This window comes from Suncus etruscus, chromosome 7, assembly GCF_024139225.1.
Source record: "Suncus etruscus isolate mSunEtr1 chromosome 7, mSunEtr1.pri.cur, whole genome shotgun sequence".
NCBI lineage: Eukaryota > Metazoa > Chordata > Mammalia > Eulipotyphla > Soricidae > Suncus > Suncus etruscus.
Window position 1 is genome coordinate 124,396,129 of NC_064854.1, and position 18,108 is coordinate 124,414,236.

At 53.4% G+C, this 18,108-nt stretch overlaps 2 protein-coding genes across 2 annotated transcripts in view; both read left to right on the top strand.

The window, feature by feature from the left end:
• The window catches only part of TEX264 (testis expressed 264, ER-phagy receptor), a 33,245-nt gene extending 32,232 nt beyond the window's left edge, over positions 1 to 1,013 (top strand). The window contains exon 6 of the mRNA XM_049776704.1: positions 423 to 1,013. Coding sequence (XP_049632661.1) covers positions 423 to 715 — 293 coding nt within the window. The 3' untranslated portion in view covers positions 716 to 1,013. The remainder of the gene's footprint in view (positions 1 to 422) is intronic.
• Positions 1,014 to 5,842: 4,829 nt separating this feature from the next.
• GRM2 (glutamate metabotropic receptor 2) lies at positions 5,843 to 17,649 on the top strand. The gene is made up of 5 exons (XM_049776685.1): positions 5,843 to 6,680; positions 10,014 to 10,851; positions 13,612 to 14,687; positions 16,722 to 16,902; positions 17,120 to 17,649. The coding sequence occupies exons 1-5, from the start codon at positions 6,231 to 6,233 to the stop codon at positions 17,191 to 17,193; spliced, it is 2,619 nt and encodes an 872-aa protein (XP_049632642.1). The 5' UTR covers positions 5,843 to 6,230; the 3' UTR covers positions 17,194 to 17,649.
• Positions 17,650 to 18,108: the final 459 nt, after the last annotated feature.

The window sequence follows — 18,108 nt, forward strand, 5'->3', positions numbered from 1 at the left end:
CGGACAAGCCTCTCCAGGCAAAGTAGGGGGTGGAGGAGGGGACATGGTTGGGTCTCTTTGTTCTGCCCTCAGCTCCTTACCTCTGGCTGAGTGGTCCTTAATGGACTGTTGGAGGGAAGTGGGGGGCAGGGGGTTGGAGACAGAAGGCTTTGTGGGAGTGGGGGGGATGGCGGAGGCTAATTCAGATCACGGAGAGGAGCATGGGTAGGCTGCCCTCTCGTCTCCTGGGTCTCTTCTTCTCTGCCCTGTCATTGCGGCCCAGTCAGGGCAGAGGGCAGAGGGCAGCTGGAATGGGCCTCCTGAGCTAGGGTCGGTTTCATTATTCATGAGCTGACATGGCAGGCTGGCAGGCAGCCTCTGTCCTAGCCCCAGAGGAGAAGGGGGTGCAGAGGCCCTGGCTAACCTGTTTTCTTCTGGCCCAGGAGCTGACACCATGAGTGACACGAGTTCTGTGAGCCTGGAGGTGGGTCCTGGCAGCCGGGAGACCTCGGCAGCTACGCTGTCCCCTGGGGTGAGCGGCCGCGGCTGGGACGATGGTGACACCCGCAGTGAGCACAGCTACAGCGAGTCTGGCTCAAGTGGCTCATCTTTCGAGGAGCTGGACCTGGAGGGCGAGGGACCTCTGGGGGACCCAAGACTGAACCCTGAGGCTGAGCCCCAGGGAGCCGTCAAGTGGTCCCGGGAGCCCAGCACCCCTGAGAAGGGTGAGGAGTAACCCTTGGCCCGCTCCTTTCTGTGGTGCCGTTGCTGTGGAACTAAGCTGACTCTCCAACCGTCTTCCTCCTCCACCTCCCTGGTCCCTATCGGGCAGGGTCTTCCAGGGGGTCGTGACTTCCGCTGTCCTGGACCTCTAGCTAAGCCTTCTCCTCACTGCCCTCTTGGATCCCTGGGTCAGAGGAGCCAGAAACTGTCTTCCGCACTCAGCCCCCGAGGCTGCCACCCTGTTACATCTTTTTCAGATTCACATTGGAGCTTCCAGAAACCAGAATAAAGCAAATGATTTTCTTGTTTCACCTGGATTTTTCCTGTGTGTGTTCGTTCTGCCATGGGGGGCACTCTGCATATAGGTTCGGAGGGGCACAAGTACCTCCAGGCTGAGGAAAGGAAGACATCTAGTCATGGATGCTAGGAAGAGAGAAAGAGAGATGGGAGGCCCTCTCCTCCCTGCTTTGTGGCCCCAATTGATCTGTCCCTTCATTGCACCAGCCTTTAGGCTGGTGGGGAGTGGGCACAGCAGGACAAAAGGCTGTGAGCTGAGCTGAGCTGAGCATGGGGCCCCTCTGGGATTCAGGAGTGGGAGCTCCCAGCCTGCCTTTGTGGGCTCCCAAGGGAGGCCTTTGTGTCTGTGACTCTGCTGTGCTTGTGCTCACACTGGTGTCTGCCCAGCAGGTAAGGACAGCCCTGCTTGCCTCAGCATGGTGCCCGTCTACACATGGGCCTCAGGTTCGCCTATGGAGTCGTGGGTGGTGGTAGGACAGGGAGGAAGAAGCTAGTGGCCTCAGGATATGAATGTCACCGATTGGGACTGTGCTTTGTGTGTCTGTGTTGTATTACAGGTAAGTGAGTCTGGCTAGCAGGGTGTGCTGTTACGAGAGAATGATCCGTATATAGCTCTTTTTAAAATTGTGTGTGTTTCTCTGGTTGTATGTTCATATGCCATGTGTTTTTGCGTCCACAAATAGATCTATATAGGTCTGTGTAGCTGTATGTCTCACTACAGATATGTGTGTGCAGCTGTTCATGACATATGTGGTTCTGTGTTTATGTGTACAACTAGTATGTGCCCACATGCAAAACTGTTAGAGTTATATGTAGTTGTATAGTTATTTACATACATTGCTATGTCTGAGACCATGTTTGCATGCACAGCTCTGGCTGTGACTCCAGGTCTGCATGCAGTAGTGGGGGAGTGATGGCTGAGGAGCAGAATGTTCATGTGCTATAGTAGAACTGAACAGGGGGCAGTGAGGTGGCACTAGAGGTAAGGTGTCTGCCTTGCAAGCGCTAGCCAAGGAAGGACCGCAGTTCTATCCTCTGGCGCCCCATATGGTCCCCCCAAGCCAGGGGCGATTTCTGAGTGCTTAGCTAGGAGTAACCCCTGAGCATCAAAAAAACAAACAAACAAACTGAACAGCCCAGTGGTTGTGGGCCATGGAACAGCCCTCCTGTTATCATAGTGTGTAATACCTATGATAGTAGCCTTGTATGCTGCTGACCCGGGTTCAATTCCTGGCATACCTATGGCCCCATGAGCCAACCAGAAGTAACCCATGAGCATCACTGGGTAAGGGACCCCTCAAAAAAAAGTGAAGGAAAAAAAAAAAGCCTGTGTTTAGGAGGTCGCTGTATTGTGACTGGGATCCCACTTCTCACCTCAGCACCCTACTGCTCTCTAAAGCCCCTTGTCCCTGGGTCCCAGCCCCCACCTTCCCACAAGCAGTCTCTGAGCTATAGTCAGGGAGAGCGAGAGCAAGAGTGGAAGACTCAGAGACAGGAAGACAGCATTTCTGTCCCTCCAGCCTTGTCTGACAGCTCTGAACCCGCATCCTGCTGCCACCTCGCCTCCTGTCACTGACGGAGTTCGTGTTTGTTTGGGTTTGATGTGTTTGTTTCACAGCTGTGCTTCCCAGAGCAGTGGGGCATCGGGTTTCTGTGTCTGGAGAGAAAGCCTGTCCTCCCAAGCCCATCTCCAGCTGCTCATACACACGTGTAGGTGTGTGTGCCAGGGAGGCCTGTGGCTTGGCATGTGTTCATTAGCTTGTCTGAAGTACCCTTGCCTCTGCTGACACCTGTAGAAGAAGAGAAATAGTGGTGTGTGTATGAGAGAGAGATACAGACAGACAGAGGAGGTTCATGAATCCCATCGAAGAGTGTTTCCTGAGTTATCCTTGTGCATAGCCAAGTTCCCCCCCCCCCAAGAAATAAAGTGCCTTTTTCTTAGCACATGTGTATAGCACGGACTTGAATCTTAGGTCTGGAGTGCAGACCCCCCTCAAATCCTTCATAAACCGGTGCTACAAGCTCTCCCAGCATCCCGACCCAGGGATATCCTCTAGCTTGCTGCAGGAGGAAACAGTCAAGAGCATGTTCTCAGAGCTGTCCTCCCTTTGCTCAGGCTCCAACTCCTGCTCCCTCCTATGCAGCAGCCAGTGTCAGGAGCCTCTTCACCTCCCCTTCCTCCCAACCCCTTTCCAGACCAGCCTGTCCCTCAGTGCTGACCCTGGTACCTGCCTTCCCACCCTCCACCTCAGGTTAGCGCCTGCTATCCATACCACCTTTTGGATAGATGGTGTGTATGAGTGAGTGTGTGTGTGTGTGTGTGTGTGTGTGTGTGTGTGTGTGTGTGTGTGTGTGTGTGTGAGTAAGTCATGGTGGTGAGTAGATCGGGATTGTGTGTGTGTGTGAGTGATAATTTTAAAGGTCACCAGAGGAAGAAGAGGACCCATTTTCTTCTGCCCTTCCACCTAATCTTTTCCTCCTAGTGACTCAGGCCCCTACGCTCTCAGGCAGGGCTAAAGATACAGACTTCCACACCCCAGGTCTGGAATGCGAAGTGAACTGCAGTCTGTCTGGGTGGGGACAACAGATGGATGGCCAGGGGACAGACTTCCAGCAGCAGCAACAGCAGCAGCAGCAGCAGCAGTCAGGGCTCAGCGCCCCACCAGTCTTATCCCACCAAACCCTTTACCCTTACCTGTCCACTGGCACCCGCAACCCTGGAGGCATCACTTAATGCCTTCGCAGATTGGGGGGGACCCATTGCACCTCCTGGGCTCCTCTCCCAGGACCCTGCGACCTTCCCAGCTCTGTGTCTGCCCCAGCCCGTTGTGCGTGGCTGGCCCCCCTCTCTGGGACTAGGTGCTCGGAGCAGGCGGGACAGGACCCAGCTGGAGGTTTCAGCACCACGCGGCGGACAGCTCCGAGCACCGAGCCGCGGGTCCCCGGCCGGAGGCGCTCCGGGGAGGCCGAGGGGGCGAGGCCGGGCCGCTTGCGGGAGCCGGGGAGGGGCCGGGGGCGGGGCGGGCCGCAACGCGTTGGGAAGCGGCGGCGCGGGCGAACCGGGCGCGCAGAGCCGCGGAGCCGGCGAGCGGGAGCTGGAACCCAGCGCCCAGCTCCTCCGCTTCCCTCCATCCCGCGCCAGGTAGGTAGAAAAGCAGGTGGTACCCGGGCTGCCGCCGACATCTCTCCTGAGTCCTGAGCATCCTCCAATGCTGGGGCTTCCCGGGGCTGGGACAACCAGGATGTCCGTCTGTCTGTCCCTCCGTCCGTCCGGGCAGCGCTCTTCTGGGAGCCCCGGGGAAGCAGGACCACAGTCCTAGGCTCTCCGGGAATGTACGCCCAACCTAGTGCTCCCCTGTTCTTTCTGCGTCCTTCGGTCCGTCCTTCTGTCTGTGCCTCTGTCTTTGTCTTAGCCTCTTAGACTGGATTGTTCCCTGCCAGAATTTATGGCCCAGGGCTCTGAACTGGACCCTCTTGGGTTTTGTTTCCCCCAGGAGTTCTGTCCCACATGAAAAATGGGTCCCAAGAGGTGCTGGTGGAAGGCTGGTGGTCTTGAGCCCCATTTGGGTTTCTGTACCCATCTCTTTCTTCTTTTTTTCCCCCTTCTTCAGGGTTTCCTCTGTCTACTGTTTACCTGGTTGTGCTGCGCCTTTCTGGAGACCCAAAGGATCTCAGACCACTGTCCTGACTCCCATGTGAGATTAACTCTGAGGACCTAGAGTGGGCCAGGACACAGGTCACCGTAACAGGTCGCTGATCTTCGTTAGCCTGTTTCCCTCTCCTCGTTGGAGCTGGTGTCGGAAAGGGCAGGTGGGGCACAAATGATGGGGTGCAAAATAAAAGATAAAAGGAGTCTGGGGGGGCAGAGATAGGACAGAAGAAACCTGAGGGTGAGGAAGGGCAGACGGAAGATGCAGAATTAATTCTCTGCTTGGTTCAGAACTGGAGAAAACAGGGAAAGTCTTACACTGATTTCCACATTCCCAAAGTCTATTCCTGAGTCTTGAATTGAGATTTTTCTTGGTTTGGTTTGGTTTGGTTTGATTTGAGGCCACACCCAATGGTGTTCAGGATTTACTCCTTACTGTGCTCAGGTTTTACTCCTCACAGAGCTTGGAGTCATCCTACATGATTCTGGGGATTGAACTCAGATCAGCTACTGACAAGGCAAATGCCTTATCACAGGCATTATGTCTTGAGCCTCTGTTTTGGAATTTTGTCCGGAGGATCTGCCCTCCTTCCCTGTCACACACATGCACTCAAGTCTACCCTTCCCTGTCAATCCAGGACTTGTGGTCACACTAGTGTCCCTTGCTGGAGCCAGCCTCTTTTAGCCTGTTAGCTCTAAGAGCCTAAAGTCTCAGTCAGAAGATGACAGGGATAGCCCTCCCCACCTCAGGATAGCTTTTTAAGAATCAGAGGCTGGCATCCTTGAGTGCTCAGCCGCACTCCCCTGGGGTGGAGACTTCCCTTTAGAGATTCTCCCTTCTCTGTTCCCTGTGGGTGAGTAGCAATGGCCCTTTCCTGGAATCTCCCAGCTCATGTCTGGCTCACAAAATAGGTGTCTGTGATCTCCCTCTGCTGCAAAGGGATTGACCATGGGGCCCTGGAGGATTTGTCTGGGGTCTTGTCTAGTAGGAAAGGGTTGTTTTGGTTTTGGTTTGGGGGCCACATCTGGAGGTACTGAAGGCTTTCCTCTAGCTGTTTGCTTAGGGATCAATTCTGGTGGGACTTGGGACATAGGTGTTGCCAGGAATTTTATGGGGATTGTCTGCTACAAGGCAAGTTCTGTCTCTCTGATTCTGGAAATGGGACTGATTTGGTTTCTTGTCTATTGTTTTCAGTCTCTCGGTATTCATTAGGAGAAACTGAGGGGGAAATAAAAGGAAAATTGAGGGTGCCTCTCCAGACCCAGAAAGGGCCAGGGCAGTGAGAGGGATCATGGGGGATTCCAGGAGCTTCTTAGCCTAAGTAGCTGCCATTTCTTTGTGACTCCTGGTTTAGGAATTCTGGTTTAGGGAGACATAGGTTGAGGGAAGCTTCTCTCACCACCCACTTCTCTCTGTCTGTCTTGTCTGTCTGTCTGCTTCTCTGCAGGAACTGCATACTTTCTCGTTTCTCTTTCTGCCTATCCTTTCCTGGTTCCTCTTTTCTCTCTGCCCTGGCTGCCTCTCCCCTAACTCTCTGGCGTCCCGGGTGTACTGGACCATCCATTCCCCCTCTTTGGGGCCATGGCATCGCTGCTGGGGCTCCTGGTGCTGCTGCTGCTGTGGGGCACTGTGGCTGAGGGACCCACCAAGAAGGTGCTGACCTTGGAGGGGGACCTAGTGCTGGGGGGGCTGTTCCCAGTACACCAGAAAGGCAGTCCCACGGAGGAATGTGGTCCCGTCAACGAGCACCGAGGCATCCAGCGCCTGGAGGCCATGCTCTTTGCACTGGATCGCATCAACCGTGACCCACGCCTGTTGCCGGGGGTGCGCCTGGGAGCTCACATCCTAGACAGCTGCTCCAAAGACACATACGCGCTGGAGCAGGCGCTCGACTTCGTTCGCGCATCACTCAGTCGGGGCGCTGATGGCTCCCGCCACATCTGCCCAGATGGGTCTTATGCCACCCATGGCGACGCACCTACTGCCATCACCGGAGTCATCGGCGGCTCCTACAGCGACGTCTCCATCCAGGTACTGAATGGGAAGTGGGGATGGAGGTGGGGACCAGGGAGAGAGGCAGGAGTTGGGGTACCATAATGGAAAAGTCTATAAGCTTCTGTTGAATAGCTTTTTATAGAAGACTAAGGAAGGGCCTCTGTCACGTAATAGGGGTTGCTTTCAGAGACTGTAGAGGAAAATATTCCTCTTTCAACACACACACACACACACACACGCGCGCACACACACACACACACACACACACACACACACACAACACCACAGAAAATACCAAGAATCGTAATAGTCAGGTGTCTTGGGTCATTGAGTCATTACTGACATCCCATATGGTCTGACTCTGGGTTTACGAACTCGCTATGATTTGAGCCCTTTTGTGCTTCCTGAAATGGGACTGAAATGCTTGTCACTCTTAGAGCTTTCATGATGATTAAATATTAAATGTAAGGTAATACATACAAGTATGTATTGGGAACCTGGAATGTCATAAGAGCATAATCCTATTATGAATCCATCTTATAGATGAAGAAATTGACTCAGGTGACTTGAAAAGGGGAAACTTGAGTTCTCAGCCAAGAGCCTGAGTCCCCCCCCCCGATAATTTCCCAAAAATGGCCCAGATGAGGCACTGGAGATATTGGAAAGTAGGTTGAGTATTTGCTTTTATGCAGTCCCCAGCATTCCATATGGTCCCCAGAGCACTACCAGGAGTAATTCCTGAGTGCAGCGTCAGGAGTAACCCCTGAGCATCACCAGGTGTGGCCCCCAAACAAAACAAAAGAAAAATAACAATAAAGAAAAAAAGTTTCCCAGAGGAGTCAGGGGTAAGAAAAACAGGCATCAGAAGGTCTGTTATCCAAGGGGTGCAGGAGGCTATCCTGAGTTCAGAGGATTCAGGATTTGAAGGGGGAAGCTAAGGTAAGAAGGTCCTCCCTTCTTACACTCTTGTACAGGGAAGATACTGGCCCAGGGGGTGCTCTGGTTGTTCTTGACCAGGTAGGAGTGATCCCACGCTCTCTTAGTGCCCTGTATAGTCAGTTAGAAAATGAGATTAAAACTCAGATCAAAGTAGGGGCTGCTGGAAGAGCTTTGGAAGTGGTGTATACTCTTAGTTTTCTTTAGTTTTTTTTTTTGTTTGTTTGTTTATTTGTTTTATTTGGGGGGGGGCACACCCAGCAGTTCTCAGGAGTTACTCCTGGCTCTACACCCACTTCTGGCAGGCTTGGGGATCATATGGGATGCCAGGAATCAAACCTGGGCCTGTCCCTGGTTGGCTGCGTGCAAGGCAAATGCCTTACCATAGTGCTATCACTCCAGCATCTTCCTTTAGTCTTTTTTTTTATAGTTTTTTGGGGAGTTATTTATTTATTTAGTTTTTGGGTGACACCTAGCAGCGCTCAGGGGCTACTTCTGACTCTGCTCTCAGAAATCACTCCAGGCAGGCATGGGGGACCATATGGGACACTGTCAGTCCTGGATCGGCTACTTGCAAGGCAAACACCCTACCACTGTACTATCTCTCTGGCTCATGTTTTTGCCTTTGTTTTTTGGCCATACCTCAAGCTCAGGGCTTACTACACTCCTAGCTCTGAGCTCAAAGATCACTCCTGGCATTCCTGGCAGGTACGGGGGATCATATAGGGCCATTGGGTATTAAAACCAGGTTGGTCACATCAGGACAAGTATCGTATCCACTGTACCATCACTCTAGCTCCCCAGCTTCCTTTGGAATCTGGTGTGACCAGGCTCCCTAAACTGGAAGGCTTGCTCAGTTTGGAAAAGAGCAAGCAGGATGCTGAACCCTGGAGGACTGCTAACCTCAGGCAGGGGAGGCTGGGTCAGGGGAGGCTCCTCATCTCTCTCCTGTAGGCAATGAGTTACAGTGCTACTTGGGAGGTGCCAAGAGCAACTTGAACAGGTGTGGCTGTGCCCATCCCCATAACCCTCCTGGCACAGGAATGGTTGGGCAGCCTCCCACCTGTTTAAGTCTTCAAGATCCTCTGAGTCCTAGCAGCTCCATCCCCACAAATTCTCTTCAGGGCCCATACATTCCTCTCCCCTCTGCCGTCTGCCTCCCAGGCCCTGCAGCCCACACTTCGCCATGTCTGCTTTCTCTATGTTTGAGTCAAAACAACGCCTAGCTCTCATTCTTAGCTGCACCTGCCTGTTAATGATTCCTCCTCGTTCCTGCCCCTTCTCTTCTGCCTAAATCTCTGTCATCTTCCATATGCCAGCGACTGTTGCTTTGCATGCATTATCACTGCAAGGAGGGACACTCCTGAGCATTTTTCAGGGGGTTGGGGGTCACTCCTGGCAGTTCTCAGCCAACAAGACCAACTGTTCAGAACAACCATCTGAAGATGTGCTACACCTCAACCCTAAAGTATTAGGGACCACCAGGGCCATATCTTTTGGAGCTCAGGGTTGCATCCATAGTGCTCAGAGAAACCATCTAATACCACAAATTGAAGCAGAACTCTTCCACCCTGCACTATCATTTTTATCTGAACAGAAACCAATAAGCCGACGAGAGAAGCTCTGTTCCCCTATTCCAGGAGACAGAGGTCAGAAGTCTGGGAGTAGGCATTGCTGTCATCATAAGCAATGTCTCACCTACAAATACAGGATTGAGCTCCCTCCAGTGAGCCCAGGCCAGGCCCTGTTCTGACCTACTTACTGAACCCCTAGTTCCTTGGTTAGTCCCCTACTTGGAAGCAGATCCCAGGTCCCTGAGGGTCGGTGCCAGCCGCCAGCATGAGCGTGGGGCACAGAAGGCCCATCTCACTCAGGCCCAGACATGAAGTGGAGACTCACTGCAGCTCACAGGGTCTCTTTATGGGGGAGTCTTTTTCTTCTTTGTTCATCATCCTTCAGCCTTGATTCAGGAAGAGTTACTGACTTCAAAAGGTGGAGAGCATGAAAGTCCAGAGCATTCCAGGTGCCTCTAGTGCCTCTTTCTGCCTTGTCTAGCCATGAGTCAATCTTTCTTGGCCGTAGAACTCTGTCCTGCCCTCGGTTCTCTATTTTAGCTACTGCCATGCATCTTCAAGGGGCCAACTGGCCACCCCATATTGACGTTGGCTTCTCTCTTCCTACCCCTGAAAGTAGAAAACACCCAGTCCCTAGGTGAAAGACACATTAAGATAGTAGACAGGAGAGAGGCGACCTTATGAACAAGTGGCCTCCTCAAAGTGACCTTCTGAACAAGACCCCAAGAACCTTATAGCTGGTTGCGGGGGCAGGGAGAGGTGAACACGTATCATATCTAACCTTCGATCTCTTCTCTGTTCTTTTTTTTTTTCTCTTCTTCTCTGTTCTTTGCTATCTTGCTCCCCATCCATCACCCAGGTCGCCAACCTCCTGCGGCTCTTTCAGATCCCACAAATCAGCTATGCCTCCACCAGTGCCAAGCTGAGTGACAAATCCCGCTATGACTACTTTGCCCGGACAGTGCCCCCTGACTTCTTCCAGGCCAAGGCCATGGCAGAGATTCTCCGCTTCTTCAACTGGACCTACGTGTCCACCGTGGCATCCGAGGGTGACTATGGTGAAACGGGCATCGAAGCCTTTGAGCTAGAAGCCCGTGCTCGCAACATCTGCGTGGCAACCTCGGAGAAGGTGGGCCGTGCCATGAGCCGGGCAGCCTTCGAGGGTGTGGTGCGAGCCCTGCTGCAGAAGCCGAGTGCCCGCGTCGCTGTCCTGTTCACACGCTCTGAGGATGCCCGTGAGCTCCTGGCGGCCACCCAGCGCCTCAATGCCAGCTTCATCTGGGTGGCCAGCGATGGCTGGGGGGCCCTGGAGAGTGTGGTAGCCGGCAGCGAGAGGGCTGCCGAGGGTGCCATAACCATCGAGTTGGCCTCCTACCCCATCGATGATTTTGCCTCCTACTTCCAAAACCTGGACCCATGGAACAACAGCCGGAACCCTTGGTTCCCTGAGTTCTGGGAGCAGAGGTTCCGCTGCAGCTTTCGGCAGCGTGACTGTGCCACTCACTCGCTGCGGGCCGTGCCCTTTGAGCAGGAATCCAAGATCATGTTCGTGGTCAACGCCGTGTATGCCATGGCCCATGCACTGCACAACATGCACCGAGCCCTCTGCCCCAACACCAGCCGCCTCTGTGATGCCATGAGGCCTGTTAATGGGCGTCGCCTCTACAAGGACTTCATCCTCAACGTCAAGTTTGATGGTAATGGGGCTGGCTAGTGTCCACCAGGCTACAGGCCTTGTCTGTGTGACGGGGTAGAGTCTCAGCCTCTATTATTTGGTTAAGTGCAGGATAGCCCCCAACAAGTCAGGGAATCCCTAGGGAACCCAAGGCAGAACTTTTGCAGGGATACTGAGGCAGAGAGGATGCCAAGCTGAGCCTGGGCTGAGGTTATACTTCCCAAGACCCTTTGGGATATATCTCTGATCAGATCCATCACTTTGAGGGACTCAGGCTCTTGGTTGGTCCCGCCCCTCTATCTCCTGCCACTTTATCTTATAAGTGTATGAACCAGGAGACTCAAACCCACTTCCTAGGTGGCAAAAGATTGGCGAGTATGAAAATAAGGGGTGGGAAGCTTCAGAATGACATTCTCTTCTGTAGAGAAATTTCTTTTTCGTTTGTTTGTTTGTTTTTGGGTCACACCCGGTGACACTAAGGGGTTACTTCTGGATATGTACTCAGAAATCACTCCTGGCTTGGAGGACCATATGGGACATGGGGGGTCGAACCACAGTCCGTCCTGGATCAACTGTGCGCAAGGCAAATGCCCTACCACTGCATTATCACTCTGGCCCTGTAGGGAAATTTCTACTCCTAACCTTGATCATCCATTCAAGGTAGTCACAGCCTCTCTAACCCCAGTGATTTGATTTATTAGGGCACCTCCAAATGGAGCTCAGAAGATGGGGCTCCCTCCCAGCAATTCTCAGCCAACTGGGTTAGCGGTTAACTGCAAGGATTCAAAGATGAGAAGCTGATCAGGTCCTGCTGGGCTTGTTTCCAGGGCCCTGGGCTTTGTGCTCTGTGCTGGGGACCTCCAGGATCACACACTGACTTTCTTAGAGGGGGACCCTCCAGGTCTGCCTTTGGCAATGCTCAGGGAACCATGTGGTTCAGGGATTCAAACCTGGATCAAGTACATGCTAGGTATGTGCTCTAACCACTGGGCATACCTCCCAGTTCCCGCTCCCAAAGTTTTTTAAAGGAACTTATAAGAAAAAGTCCCCGCATCAAGAAAAATGAAGCCTGAGAATCAACACTGAGCTTCAGGAGGAGTCGTGAGAAAGGGAGAGAGGACCTGGCTGGCTAAGCTCAAATCACTGGCCCACGGTCTAAACAGGGAGGAGTCCAGTGAGATTAACATCATGGTGATGTTCTTAGGAGAATTAGAGTAGGGTCAGAGCTGCAGTCTGGCTGGGTTTGCTTTATAGCAACACATTTCAGCCTCCTCGGGCTGGGTGGTTTTTATGGTAGGGCTCAAGTGGAGTTTTTGTTTTGTTTTGTTTTGGGGCCACACTCGGTGACACTCAAGGGTTATTCCTGGCTATGCACTCAGAAATCGCCCCTGGCTTGGAGGACCATATGGGACACCAGGGGATTGAACTGAGGTCTGTCCTAGGCTAGCATGCACAAGGCAGATGCCTTACACTGTGCCACTGCTCCGACCCTTCAAGTGGAGTTTTGAGACTAAGAGGACAGATAGACAGTAGGGAGCTGGACCAATACCACAGAGGTCAAAGCACATCATGTACTTGCTGGGAACTTGCTTTCTCCTAGGGACTCAAGAGCACATTGGTTCTTCTTCTTGACCCAGGCTGGGGACTTGGGATTGAAGAGCATGGTAGGGGTCTGGGTATAGAAGTGATTTGTGGTCTGCCAGCAAAGGATCACTGAGGTAGAATCAGCTGGCAATTGGTTAGTTAAGACTTGTAGGTCTGGGCCTGGGGATTTCCAGGGGTGGGATTAAATGGGATCAATCTGGGCCCGGAGAGATAGCACAGCGGTGTTTGCCTTGCAAGCAGCCGATCCAGGACCAAAGGTAGTTGGTTCGAATCCTGGTGTCCCATATGGTCCCCCGTGCCTTCCAGGAGCTATTTCTGAGCAGACAGCCAGGAGTAACCCCTGAGCACCACCGGGTGTGACCCAAAAACAAACAAAAAAAAAAGGGATCAATCTGAATCGAGGCTGAGTTTGATGTATGATGTCTCCAAGTTAAGACTGGGCACAGGTGGGCCCGGAGAGATAGCACAGCGGCGTTTGCCTTGCAAGCATGGACCAAAGGTGGTTGGTTCGAATCCCGGTGTCCCATATGGTCCCCCGTACCTGCCAGGAGCTATTTTTGAGCAGACAGCCAGGAGTAACCCCTGAGCACAGCCGGGTGTGGCCCAAAAACCAAAAACCAAAAAAAAAAAAAAAAAAGACTGGGCACAGGGCTGGAGAGCTAGCACAGTGGTAGGGCTTACATGCAGCTGATCCAGTACGAATGGTGTTCGAATCCCGGCATCCCATATGGTTCCCCATGCCTGCCAGGAGCAATTTCTGAGTGCAGAGCCAGAAATAATACCTGAGCGCTGCCGGGTGTGACCTAAAAATCAAAACAAAACAAAACAAGACTGGGCACAAGTTAAGACTCTCCAAGTTAAGAGGGCTGTGGTGTGTCTGAGCCCCAGGTTGGGGCCTGGGGCTTGGGGCTTGGTGATTGGAAGTCAGTATGGGCTTTAACACTGTGAACATGGCCAAGGCCTTAAGGTCTATTGGGGGGTTATCATTGGGAATTTTGGGAATCACCCATTTAGAAAAATGAATGGGAGTCAATGGACTTGGGAGTCGGGGTGAGGATGGGAAGGACAGGATGTGTGACAATAGTTCTCAAATTGGGTTCCACATTCCGGAGAGGTTTGAGGCCCATCAGGATGATGCACAATACAGCCCCTCTCTTCCTTCCCTTCTGTCCCCTAGCCCCCTTCCGCCCAGCTGATACCCACAGTGAGGTTCGCTTCGACAGCTTTGGTGATGGCATCGGTCGCTACAACATCTTCACTTACCTGCGGGCGGGCAACGGGCGCTACCGCTACCAGAAGGTGGGCTACTGGGCAGAAGGCCTCACCCTGGACACCAGCCTCATCCCTTGGGCCTCTCCCTCCGCCGGCCCACTGCCTGCCTCTCGCTGCAGCGAGCCCTGCTTGCAGAACGAGGTGAAGAGCGTGCAGCCGGGAGAAGTCTGCTGCTGGCTTTGTATGCCCTGCCAGCCCTACGAGTATCGGCTGGACGAGTTCACCTGTGCTGACTGTGGGCTGGGCTACTGGCCCAATGCCAGCCTGACCGGCTGCTTTGAGCTGCCCCAGGAATATATCCGCTGGGGCGATGCCTGGGCCGTGGGACCTGTCACCATTGCCTGCCTCGGCGCCCTGGCCACCCTCTTTGTGCTGGGCGTGTTCGTCCGGCACAATGCCACTCCTGTGGTCAAGGCCTCGGGCCGAGAGCTCTGCTATATCTTGCTGGGTGGCGTCTTTCTCTGCTATTGCATGACCTTCATCTTCATTGCCAAGCCTTCCACAGTGGTGTGCACCTTACGGCGTCTGGGCTTGGGCACCGCTTTCTCCGTCTGCTACTCAGCCCTCCTCACCAAGACCAACCGCATCGCCCGTATCTTCGGCGGGGCCCGGGAGGGAGCCCAGCGGCCTCGCTTTATCAGTCCTGCCTCCCAGGTGGCCATCTGCCTGGCACTCATCTCGGGCCAACTGCTCATTGTCACCGCCTGGCTGGTGGTGGAGGCCCCAGGCACGGGCAAGGAGACGGCCCCCGAGCGACGGGAGGTGGTGACCTTGCGCTGCAACCATCGGGATGCCAGCATGCTGGGCTCGCTGGCCTACAACGTGCTCCTCATCGCCCTGTGCACGCTCTATGCCTTCAAGACCCGCAAGTGTCCCGAGAACTTCAACGAGGCCAAGTTCATCGGCTTCACCATGTACACGACCTGTATCATCTGGCTGGCTTTCCTGCCCATCTTCTATGTCACGTCCAGTGATTACCGGGTGAGCTCCCTGGGAGAGATCCAGAGGACAAGAATGTGGGAGCTTCTGTTAGTTTCCTGTTTCTCTCAAAGCCAGAACTTTGAGGCTCCAACAGGTTAAAAGCCACCCACTTGATGGGGCCAGAGTGGTGGCACAATGGTAGGGCATTTGCCTTGCACACGGCTGACCTAGGATGGACCACAGTTTGATCCTCCAGCATCCCATATGGTCCCTCGAGCCAGGAGCGATTTCTGACCCCAGAGCCTGGAGTAACCCCTGAGCGTCACCGGGTGTGTCCCCAAAACAAAAACAAACAAACAAGCCACTCACTTGGGCCAGAACCCCTGGGGTAGGAGGAGAGCTGATTGGCCCCTGGGAAATAGCCATGGAGATAGAGATGCTACCAAAATTTGAGATTTTAGAACACATGAGGAGAGGGGAGACAGGAACAGACTCCCATAAAGATTGGTTCTATCTGTGCCACGTGTGATTGTGGACCTGGTCTCGTCTCTTTTTTATCTGCTTGTTTTTTATGCTATACCTGGTGAGACTCAGGTCTTCGTAACTCCTGGCTCTGCATTCAGGGAACACTTCCAGTGGTACTCAAGGAACCATATGGGATGCCGAGGATCAAACTCAGGTTGGCTGCATGCAAGGCAACCACCCTACCTGCTGTATTAATTCTATTATTGTTCAGAGGCCCACAGGTTTCTGCTCTTCAGAAACCTCTGGGTTAATGGGTGACCAGAGCACTGATGGTAGAGCCAAACTGAAAAAAAAAAAAGATGCCGCCATCTGAATGATTCAAGAGCCAAGAGAGAACCCAGGAGAGAGGACATGTGTGTGGTGGTGTGTGTCTGTACAGGGAATCTGGGAGGATTCCTGGAAGAGGAGTCCCTGGACAGCAAGTATGGATAGAGAGGTGTGGATGGAAGTAGGACAGTCAATATGGAGGCTGATCAGGACGAAAAGTAGGTGGGGTGCAGTGGAAAGCTGGAATGGGGAGCACAAGCTCCAGATGCTTCTGTGAACTGGACATTGTGGCTTAGAGTCCTGGAACCAAGCAACTCTGGGCTTGAGAGCAGAAACCAGGAAGCCAGAGGGAAGCAGATGCCAAGAGGGAGAGCAGGTTCTGGGGGAGGGCTGATGAAGGGGAAAGCTACCCTGGTGGCTTCTGGGCCAAGTTTGAACTAGCACATCAGTGGGGTTGTCTCCTCAGCATCCCCGGGTTCTGTGTGCCGCTGACATCATCAGGGAGGTTCCTTCCCAGGGGCAGCTTCGAGCCCTGAATGAATGCAAGGATCCTATTGCTTAAATCCCAATAAACCAACCTTTCCTCTGGTGTCAGATCCAGAAATAAAGTCAGAGAATCGATACCTTACCAAAGGGCATTTCATTTGGGAGTACAGCACAGGGTCTGATGAAATTCCGACAATGAAAGGACCAAGGAAATAGGAGCCCTCTGAGAGGCTGTTGTTTCCCCCAGAAGTAAGGGGGGCTAGGGGCTGCTGGGCTGGGCTATTCCTGCACCCTGGGCCACCTGCATGAGGCATGGAAGCCAGAGAGCTGCTCTGATTCAGCCCTCATTTACATATCATTTGCATCTGCCTATCAATCATAGGACTCCAAGGACTAGCCCAGGACAGACACATCGCCCCACCATCATCAGGACGAAAAGTAGATGGGGTGCAGTGGAAAGCTGGAATGGGGAGCACAAGCTCCAGATGCTTGCATGCCAGCACAGGGCGCACACACACATATATACCCAGGCACTTCTGGAACACAGGTCTTCCCACCCATACATGCTCTTGCACTCTGTCATACAGAGCTCCACATGTGTCTGTATATGTATGTAGTTATATACAGGTTTCATGTTCACCGCAGCCAGAAGCCTTGGTCTCCCAGGGAATTTGTCACTGGAGCTGACGGAGGGACTGTGAGTGATCTTCCTAGAAACCCTCTGGAGCTCATTGGTCCTCCCTGCTCACTTCCTACCCCATACTCCAGACAGAGGGGGGGTCTTTGGGCTAGGCTCATACACCCCTCTACCCCCAGGTGCAGACCACCACCATGTGCGTGTCCGTCAGCCTCAGTGGCTCGGTGGTGCTCGGCTGCCTCTTCGCTCCCAAGCTGCACATCATCCTTTTCCAGCCACAGAAGAACGTGGTGACCCACCGTGCACCCACCAGCCGCTTTGGCAGTGCCGGCACCAGGGCCAGCTCCAGCCAAGCCCAAGGTCAGAGTCTCCCTAAATTCCCCTGCTCACCCATGCCCTTCCCTGCCCAGCGCCTCGCATCACTGCTCAGATGGAGACAAGTCCTTGCCCCACCCCACTCCCCACAGCTTATAGATGAGTCTGGGTAGCCAAAGGTTGGGTTTGGGGGTGAGCGTCTGCTCTTCTCTGCTGCCCTCTCTATAGAGATCAGCACCAACTCTTAGTGTCCTTTCTGCAGGTTCAGGCTCTCAGTTTGTCCCCACAGTCTGCAACGGCCGTGAGGTGGTGGACTCAACAACGTCGTCGCTGTGAGGACGCCCCAACTTACTGCACAGCTGCTCCCTGAACCCTGTGCCAGCGAGCATCGAGGCTCGGAGGAGGAGGAGGGCTGGAGCACTGCAATAATGCCAACCCTGTGACCTCCCACTCCCCTCATCCTTCTCCAACTCTTCAGTCATAAGTCAAGAATCCTTGTCACTGAGCCTCTGCCGAGGCCACCAGCTGTCCTTGAAGCCGGGTCCCCGCCAAGCCAGGGTGAGCTGTCCTGGAATGAGGCGCGGGTGGCTGAGGACTGCAGACCCCTTCCTAATCAGAACAGAGCTTCCAACCCTGCCCCTCCCTCCTCCTAGGACCTTTTTAATTTTTTATATGTTATTCTGGGTTGGGGAGGGGGGAACTATGGGGTCACCTTCCCCCTGCAGAGTAGTCTGTCCTGTGGTTTATTTTGTATTTTCTGTAAATAAAGTGTCTTTAGTAAAAAAAAAAAAATTATTCTTTGCCCTTTGCTTATGGCCCAGGGATCCTCTTTGCCTGTCAGTCTCTCACTCTTCATTTCCACCTGTAGCTGTAGATTTTGCCTGGCGTTATTATCTCTGTGCCCAGTGGTAAGAACAGATGGCTACAGAAAATGAATAAAGCCACTCTCCTTAGCTGGGTAGGGGGAGAGGAGACGGGGGGGGGGGGGAATAGGGCTGACATTTATATGGACATAGGTAGGGGAAAGGTACCTGGTGATGGGGTGAGTAATAGGCCAGAGGGACAACTTACTGTGACTCCAAGAATTGTAGCCTGCATGGCACTTAGGGAATGGAGAGCCAGGCCACATGTGCTGTATGGAGGGAAAGGAGAGGAGAACAGAGCAGAGAGGATAGACCTGGGGCAGGTGGGAGGGACACCTGCTGTCAGCCTAGTGGGGAGTGGGACATACGGGTCCTTTCCCCAATGTCT